Source organism: Xenopus tropicalis, chromosome 2, assembly GCF_000004195.4.
Source record: "Xenopus tropicalis strain Nigerian chromosome 2, UCB_Xtro_10.0, whole genome shotgun sequence".
Classification (NCBI taxonomy): domain Eukaryota; kingdom Metazoa; phylum Chordata; class Amphibia; order Anura; family Pipidae; genus Xenopus; species Xenopus tropicalis.
The window spans coordinates 119,462,062-119,471,761 of record NC_030678.2 but is presented as its reverse complement, the minus strand read 5'-3'; the positions used below and the strand labels follow the sequence as shown (position 1 = coordinate 119,471,761).

At 35.8% G+C, this 9,700-nt stretch overlaps 1 protein-coding gene across 1 annotated transcript; it reads right to left on the bottom strand.

Moving 5' to 3' along the window:
• Positions 1-244: 244 nt before the first annotated feature.
• slc10a2 (solute carrier family 10 (sodium/bile acid cotransporter), member 2) lies at positions 245-7,637 on the bottom strand. Its single transcript, XM_012957882.3, has 6 exons — positions 7,231-7,637; positions 5,890-6,008; positions 4,875-4,963; positions 3,123-3,298; positions 1,654-1,811; positions 245-796 (listed from the first exon to the last, which is right to left on the bottom strand). Exons 1-6 carry the CDS (start codon positions 7,635-7,637, stop codon positions 660-662), a joined length of 1,086 nt encoding a protein of 361 aa, XP_012813336.2. The 3' UTR covers positions 245-659.
• Positions 7,638-9,700: the final 2,063 nt, after the last annotated feature.

The window sequence follows — 9,700 nt, the reverse complement described above, 5'->3', positions numbered from 1 at the left end:
GCATCATTACACTATTTTAATAACCTTGGAAAACTTAGTCGATAATAACAGCACAAAATATCTGACTCGGGATGTTTTCACATTTCCATGACCACAGCTAGATTTTCACAATCCCAGAAAACATTAAGGATCAGTTAAATATTTTGTAAAGCCATATTGCCTTTTAGTGAAAATAGTCATATCGTTGCTGTAGTACAAATCTGTTTTGTCAAAGGACAATGGATATAGTAGGCCACAAACCTGGTTAGTTTCCATTCTATAATATAAATTATTTAAAATGTTTGAAATAACACAATACTTTTACAATAGCATCTTATTATATAAATTAAAATAAAGGTGCAGTATAATACATCCTGTACAAATTTTATGGGTGGCTTGTACAATACCATCCAAAGCAATCTTAATATACACAAAACAATGTCCAGTACAATACATCCTATACAATATTAACCATATTTCAGGGATAATGACCAATATTAATCAAGAAATACCTGGGTATAATAATAATAATTGGTCAAATAATATCTCTATATTGGAAAGCCTTGCATAGAAGCCAGAAGACAAATCTCTGTTTTGTCTTTAAAGCGAAGACTCAGTCATTCAAAACTATAAGGTATATAGACTATTAGCCTACAGAACCATGCACATTAGTAATGTCTTCAGCTGCTAGCTTTGTTCTCCATTTGAAACCCTTCATTTATTTCTCCATTTAGTGCATTAGGTTTATTTTCTTCTTCAATATTTTCTTCTTCATTTTCCTCTTCCTTCCTACAGCATCGCTCATACACCTTGTAGCCTAAGAATGAAAATATGTATTATGGACACAGTTTATGTATATATTATTCTTTTATACCTTTATTAAATGCATATTTTAAGGTTTTGGGCCTCTATGGGAAAGTAAAAAAGCAATATCTGAATCTATTCAATACATTGAGAATAAACATAGCAGTAGTTTGGTATTTGTATTGATCACATTTTAGTCTAATGAATCTACTCACTCACTCACTCATTTACTTTTGGAATTTAATTGGGAGTAGAGAATTCTTTAGGAGCTAAACCACAGGTATGTTGCATGCATATCAAAATCGTATCAGAACACAATTTTTAACAGAGACTTTAGTATATTAGAAATTATAGAGATTTGGCTGCCTTTTAAATATATAGATAGTAAGCACCCACAAAATCTCAACGCCTTTTATTTTTATTAATTTTTAGGTGCTTTTACACCAATCGTAATCTCTTTTAAGTTTGTGTGCATGCAGTTTGAGGTGTTTGGGAGTAGTAGATACATTAAAAAATATTAATAAACCACATTGCCATGCAAGAAGGGCAGTACAATAAGGAATGCAGCTCAGAATATGTTATATTGTACCTGCTTGTTGCCCAGATAAAAAAAAGATTTTTACATAACATCATACTAATATAAATGCATCAGCGAAGCACTGAGAGCCTTGAATTTACTTATTGCTCACAAGTTATAAAGCAATTGGTTCATTTTGTGCTGGCATCCTGCTGCATGCCATTCCCCATTTCAACCAGTGTTTTTTTCATTAAGCACAACTTGCAGTGGCCTAAATGACCAAAAAGAAGCAATGTTAAATTATTTGATCAGTTTAACCCCATTAAAGTGGGACCGTTGGTGCTTTTACCTACCTCCTACAAATATAAAGGCAAACACAAGCTGAAAAATACTGTAGATAAGCGGAAACGTGAACATTAGGGCAAGATCGTCAGGGGAAAATGAGAGCTGCACGATGGTGGTACAAAGCTGGGTGTTTTGCATCCCTGTTTCTAGTGCCACTGTGCGACATCTACGAAACAAACAAGGGAAATTAGATTGTTAACTCCCCTTAGAACCTTTACTGTGTATTCCATATTTCAAAAAACAGTTTTACAATGTTTACAAATGTTTTAACATGTTTTCACTGATTAAAGAGGCAGAATATATCTTTGCTAAACATGACTGCAATGAATAGGGCTTGTGATGAACATAATTCACAAATTAACAAATAAACAAAATCTGTCTTTCGTTACTTAGCTAAACATGGCAAGAAGGAAAGGTGAAGCTACTTCACGTTTGCTCTTTGCCAGGTGGATAATTGAATGACTGTTTGGTTAGCAGGAGTTCATTCTACAGGTTATTATCAGTGCACTGGTTATTAAATTATCTACCTCACACAGAGCTTTCAACTTTCGATTGTAGTAAATCAGGGAACTGGCGCAGAGCATCACCACCAAATTTAGCGGTGTGACCTAATGGTGTCATTTTTGTGATGGCATCACACATGTGCAAATGCCAGTCCAACACTTCAGAAAGTTTACTGTGCATTTGCACAAGGCCCATCACAAGTGTAAGTCCAATTTAGGTTAAGAAATAAAAAACAGTTTAAAAAATGTACAGTACATGATTAAAAAACAATAGGCATGGGTTTTTGCCTTGGTTGCGCATATCTAGTACTCAGTCATAGGCATCAAAGGAAGTACAACTTATGATTACATTGAATGTGTTCTAATAGATGGAAGAAACAATACAATTCTGCTTCTATACACATACTTTATTTGGGCTAGGCCCTACCTCATGTCTGTTCTTTACATTTGACAATTAAAGTCTATTGCATCTCTTAAAGTTTATACTCAAAATCCAAAAGGAATAGTAATACTGAACTCTAGTTAAGGCTTTAAGTGAAAGATCCAACATTCCTCTCTTGTAAGTATTAATACATTATCACCTATAACAAAGGCTCTCTCTGCCCTCGTTTTAGATAGATCTCCCTAACCAATGACCAGCATGATATGATATGATGACCAACAAGGAGGAGTTCAAGTTACACTAATTCATCATGATAAGACATTTAAAAGACATAAACTCATGCTTTATATAAAAGCTCTGTCCTCTGACGTTTATAAAGCTGGCCCTCAGTTGGGTAGTGGGTACTGTATCAAATGTTGCAGAAAATGTATTCCTGTTAAGAATGTATTCATGTTAAGAACATGATAATGGTGTGAATCTCTACTCTATAATTCATACAAAATCTTTACCATGTTTGTGCTATATGTTGCTAATGTGAAATAAATATATTTTTTAATGATACTTAAACATGAAATAGTTAAATAGCCTTTACCTTCTCCATGTTTGTTTAGATATATAGGCTAAGAAGAATCCAAAGGTGTATCCAGCGGCTGGAAATATTGTTCCCACAATCCATAATGATGGTGCAATAGTCCAGGATCCCTTATATAGAACTCCACCAATGACTGCTATCAGCACAATAAGAATTGCTCCTGTAACTGAGCCAACCTGAAAGAATTAAACCACATCAAAATATAGTTTAAAGTTTCTTTACTTTTTAGAACATGGACAAATGATGCTGCTAAAGAAACTGCACAGATATATAATTACAAATATATTACAGGTATGGGATCTGTTAGCTGATACCTGTTATCCAGAAAGTTCCCAATTATGGAAAGGTAATCTCCCATAGACTCCATTATATATCCCCTAGCATTCTGGATAACAGGTCCTATACCTGTATAGGGTTTCCGGACCATGCTTAAAGGACCAGTAACACCAAAAAATGAAAGTGTATAAAAGTAACTAAAATATAATGTGCTGCTGCCCTGCGCTGGTAAAAGTTGTGTGTCTACTATAATTTATATAAATAAGCTGCTATGTAGCCATGGAGGCAGCCATTCAAAGGAGAAAAGGCACAGGCACATAGCAGATAACAGATAAAACACTATTGTATTCTACAGAACTTATCTGTTATCTGCTATGTAACCTGTGCCTTTTCTCCTTTTTTCCAGCTTGAATGGCTGCCCCCATGGCTACACAGCAGCTTATTATATAAATTATAGTAGTGTCACTGTAGCAAACACACCAGTTTTACCAGTGCAGGGCAACAGTGCATTATATTTTTATTACTTTAAAGCTCTTTCATTTTTTGGTGTTACTGTTCCTTTAAAGAGCAGCAAAAAGCATTAGCAGTTGTTTTCATATTTCACTAATACCAGTACATTTAAACAGCATTTTAGATTTAAGGTAACTTTCAGTATATTAAAGAATGTCCTATTCTTATCAACTTTTACAATTTTCTTTATTTGAAAAGGTTTTTGAGAATTTGAATTGTATAATTCTGCCTCTTTCTATCTTTCAAACGGGGGCCCATTATCAAGACAGCCAAAGCACTATGATCCTCCCCTCAGAAAATTCCTTAATTCTCAGCCAAGTCTGCCCAACTCTCTCCCTTCTCCTGCTCCCCCCTCCCATAAGAATTCATAAAAATTCACTCCCCTTCCCATCAGAATGTGTGGTCTGAGCTACCAGCAACTAGAGCTGCCCATGGAAGCTACTGAGACAAAGCTAGAATGGCAGCTGCTATGTAAAACAAACAGAGGGAGTTTCGAGGGCTCTTTACTCAGGTATGGTAAAGAATTCTGCAGAATAAATATAGCATTCTAGCTTGCACTAATGTGGCTAATCTGTTGGCAGTAAAATGCCAAAATGCCTTTCCTTCTCCTTTAATGCATGATGCTCCCAATGGCATACAGTAGACGAAAGCATTTACTGTATTCTGCAGTGAATGTGTTACATTGTAAGAAGAGCTGACTGTGCACAAGGGATCAGACAGAAGAGACTGAGTGCTGACACAGTTTTATAATGAGAAGGTGACAAGGCAAGAAGAGATACAATATTTGGCACACGGCAGGTACCAATGGCAGGGATAGCACTGATGGAAAATATGTGAAAGGGAGGTGTGTGTTGTCAATTCCTTTTAGTCTAATTCTTGTCTGTAATCCTTTGTCAATCATAAACCAGACATTTAATATTTTGGTATACTATTTCATATAGTAAATAATGGCAAATATAAGCATACCTTGAGGATTTTCTTAGCCTGTTTAGGCCACTTGTGGTTAACAAATATTCCTATTCCAACAGGCACTACTAATGTTACTAGAGAAATACCTGAATGGGGTGAAAAAAGGAAAAGTTGAAATGCCATAAAAACAAAGTGTGGTTTGTTCCAAGGATGTAGAAGGATATAGAAACATGATTGTGTGTATGAAATAAATGGTCTAAAGTTTGCTACTTGTCTAGTAACCCATAGCACCCAGATAACATTTATTGGTCAGCTCTATAAAAAAACCACACCATATTATGCATTACCAGAGGTGGGCAAACTAGACTTTTTATTACATTACCCCTGATATGTTTGATTAAAGGCACTGGAGAATAGTAAGTTTAACCCTTTTCCCCACTAAATAAAAAATGCATTTAAAATGACCTTGTCATGATACAACTATATAAGCAGTTTTTTGGTATTATGTCCTTTACACATTATATCACAGAAATAATTTATTGTACTGATTATATTCTTTTATAGATTGCAATGCTACACAATTCAAAGGGAATGCAGCATTAGTGTTACTACTTTAATACTGATCAGAAAATGCACTGGGATAGCAATATATGTTGAGCTATTATGGGTGATGCTGGGTTCCTTTGCCTCAGATGGGCTTTCCTGTGAGAGCTTTTTAAAGGGCTAGTTACACTAAAATGAGTGCAGCTATAATACTGGGATTGGATATATGGGGCTGGCCTAAGATAACTCTATGTACCCCACTTTCCTCTCCTATCTCCCTCAACATGACTAGTAGATTGTATGGTTCTGGTTTATTTCTCTAATGACAATTTTAGAAAGAAAACTAATTCAGCATGAAACATAATAAAAAAAACATTTAATTGATTAAGAAAATAATGTCCTACTGGTTGAACAGAATCCCTCTTATGATTTCTGGTGAGCACTGATTTTTGGTTGTTGTGGTGCACATCACGTACTTTGGATTTGTCATTTGAGATTTACAATGTATGTTGTAAATTTATATACTTACCAATACTATCATAGGGGATTACAATGTCATTAGAATCGACCCACTTTTTGGTGTACAGAAAGAGACACAAAGGCATCATGCCCAGGGCCAGAAGTGTTGAACATGTTGTCATGCTTATACTGCAAAAGAGATGTACATGTGTGCTATTTGTGCATTTTGTTTTCAGTATGAATAGATACATGCTAATGACAAGACCATATTCGGCCCACTGAACACTGAAAATTGCTTGTTCCCTAAAGTAAACTATAGGTAACTGATAGCACTTTGTTAACTTTAACCAATAAAGTAATAAGTAATATATAATAGAAAGATAAAATAGATATTAACTATGATATTAAAACAACGAACTCCATGTTACTGGGCAGTTTTGTTGTAACTTAGATAATATCAAATAATGTTATTTTCTTGTGCCTTTCTTACTTCTGTGCTATATTTAGAGAAGTCTAATTATCAATCTCTATTCCCTAACTTGGCTAGTACTACAGTTTTTGTTTTTTTAGATTTGTGCTATTAATGTGGCTCAAAATGCCCCTATGGGACATTGTTTGGTCTGTAATGGTATTGCGATGTAGTCTATTGCTCATATATTTAATACCCTGTGCTGGAAATGGCTTTGGACATCAGCAGCTCCAGCTCCTTGAGCAACAAGTGAGCCACAGCTCGTCTAGCAACCCCCTGTAATGTATTCCTCACCGTAAGCACTGCACCAGCATTTAATTACCTTTTTCCCAGCATTCTAGGCATGTTCCATAGCCAGAATTCAAAGCACTGAATACTGAAAAGTTACCTAACATTTTGTCACCCCCAGTGAAATACCCTTTACATGTCATTTAACTAATAATTTAAGTTTTCTGACTATGAGGAAAATGTTTAGTGAATTTAACACATTTTCAAAGCAATATTTCTCACTTGAGTGCTTCTTGATGTTGCCCAGCTCGTGCCCCTTCTCCTTTTTGATTATACATTAAAATGGGCAGGGTCCTATTTGCCTAATATTTAGGTCAGTATTTGTATTTTAATTACATGCTTCATGTACATGCCTTTCTATAGCACAGTGCTATAGAATATGTTTTTATTTTATAAATACGTAATAGTAACAATTGGTCAAAATCAGTTGAAAAAATAGTTGATAGCATAGAGCAGTCAAACACTGTTTTGTTCCTTAGAGTGTTAGAGCTCAATGGCAGAGGTGAAAGGATTAATATTCCAGACAACTCTTTCATGAAAACTGTTAAATCTGAAACATTCGTAACCATTGTTACCAAATTGGCCCTATAAATATGCCTAGCACAAAAACCGTGATATCAATAAAAGAATTAAAAACAAATATTTTAACCTTACCTCAAATCCATGTCACCATCTACCCAATATGCCAAGATGTTGGAGCTCGTGCCTCCAGGACAGCAACCCATTATTAAAACTGCAACAGCTTGAACGGGAAGTATATCAAATGCAATAGATAATACAAAGGCTGTAAGAGGCATTATTCCAAATTGGCAAAGAAACCCTACTGCTATTCCCCAGGGGCGCTTTATGTGGCCCCAGAATTTTTTGATATCCACAGTGCAGCCCATGGAAAACATGACTAGTGCCAGCATACATGTAATGACAGTGCTCAATACTGTATTTAAAATCTTATTGAAATTATCTTCTGGCAACAAACAAGAAGTACCATCACAAACGGTACCATTTTCTTCACAGGAAAACTGAGTTTGGTTTAACTGTGTCGTTAAAGTATATAAATCCATGGTAAACTATGTTAAATGGAACTAGAATGCAATAATTACTGATCCACTCAGTTTCTTTCTTTAACTGCTGTATTTGCTGGAATTCTGTGTCTGCTCTTCCTATTTAAGCAGTACAAGATGCAATAAAAAGTTGTAAAATACTTAAAATGTTGCAGTCCACTTTTCTTCACCTGCTCTCAGATGTAAGAGGTCAAGAGTCTCACCATAAAATCCCAAAGTAATGATACTTATTCATTTTTATGACATATGCTTTTACTTATAGTGTGTAGATCTGTAAATATGTCACCTCTGGGGTCCCTGACCTATCTGAAACACAATGTATTGTAATTAATCGATGCAGTGGGATGGGCGTTCAGTTCTTTCATCCACAGATGTTTTCTACTGAATTTCTACATGCTAAATTCTGGGGAAAGTATGGGAAATGAACAGAGGGTACTTAAAGTGAGTGTCAGAGGACATTATTATTATTATTATTATTATTAACAATTATTTATAAAGCGCCAACATATTCCGCAGCGCTGTACAGTAAGTGGGTTTTATAGATTGGACATACAGAGTAACATATAAAGCAATCAATAACCAATACAAGAGGTGAAGAGGGCCCTTCCCAAAAGAGCTTACAATCTACAAGGAGAAAGGATTGAGACACAAGGTGTGGGAATGGGCATGACCAGAGTTGTGAGAGGTGTAGCATTTGATTTAAACATTGCTGTCTCGCCCATAGCTCTAAGAATGTCAAAATACAGCAAATACATGTTCTTGAAAAATTCTGCCTTATTATTAACCTTAGAACTGGGCTTTCTAACTTAGCCTAGTTGGCCTTTAGGCTGTGCTCCCTTAGCAACTGCTTTGGGCCTCCAGGTGGGAACCCCACTGATTAGGAAACGCTGCCTTTAAGGGTGAAGACACACAGAGCTACTAGTAGCAGCTACTTGTCATGGTTACTAAAATAGACAAGGCTGATCTGTTATTGATAACTGTCTCTACATGTGTTTTAGCAGAGGCAATTGTCACTATTGTCTATGGCAAGGTATTTTCTGGAGTTTAGTAGCCATAAAGAAGTAGCTACTACTAGCAGCTCAGTGTGTCTTTACCCTAGAAGTGAAGACAGCTACCTGTACAGTACTTTTCATGGCTTCTAAAATAGACAATGCTGATCATTTACTGATAATTGTCTCTAGGTGTGTTTTAGCAGAGGCATTTCTCACTATTGTCTATGGCAAGGTATTTTCTGGAGTTTAGTAGCCATAAAGAAGTAGCTACTACTTGTAGCTCAGTGTGTCTTTACCCTAGGAGTGAAGACAGCTATTGTTGTAGCAGCTACTTGTCATGGCTTCTAAAATAGACAATGCTGATCATTTACTGATAATTGTCTCTAGGTGTGTTTTAGCAGAGGCATTTCTCACTATTGTCTATGGCAAGGTATTTTCTGGAGTTTAGTAGCCATAAAGAAGTAGCTACAACTTGTAGCTCAGTGTGTCTTTAACCTAGGAGTGAAGACAGCTATTGTTGTAGCAGCTACTGTACTTGTCATGGCTTCTAAAATAGACAATGCTGATCATTTACTGATAATTGTCTCTTGGTGTGTTTTAGCAGAGGCAATTTTCAGTATAGTCTATGGCAGGCTATTTTCTGGCATTTAGTAGCTGTGACAAGTAGCTGCTACAGTGTAGCACTGTGTGTCTTCATCCTTACAGTCAGATTTGATTTGTGGCCCAACCAGACATCTTGTGAGTATGTTCACCTGCTGTACACCTTCTCCTTGGGCTTTTCAGTGGTGCTTCTTTGCCCTGGACACCTGGCCAGATGTCATTGTACAATTCAAAGAGATGCAAAATAGTAATGACACTCACCAGACATATTCAGTAATATTTTTGTGCAATATAAGTTGAAATGAGGAATAAGCCCAAGCAAAGTATATGCAAAATGTATAATATTATTGTTATAGCTGATGTTATAACTAACAACTGCAATGTGTCAGGGCTTAACTTTATCTTGTCCACCAGTTCTAACTCCACAATTTTCTCATTTGTTATGCACTGTAGTGCACTAATAATATGGTG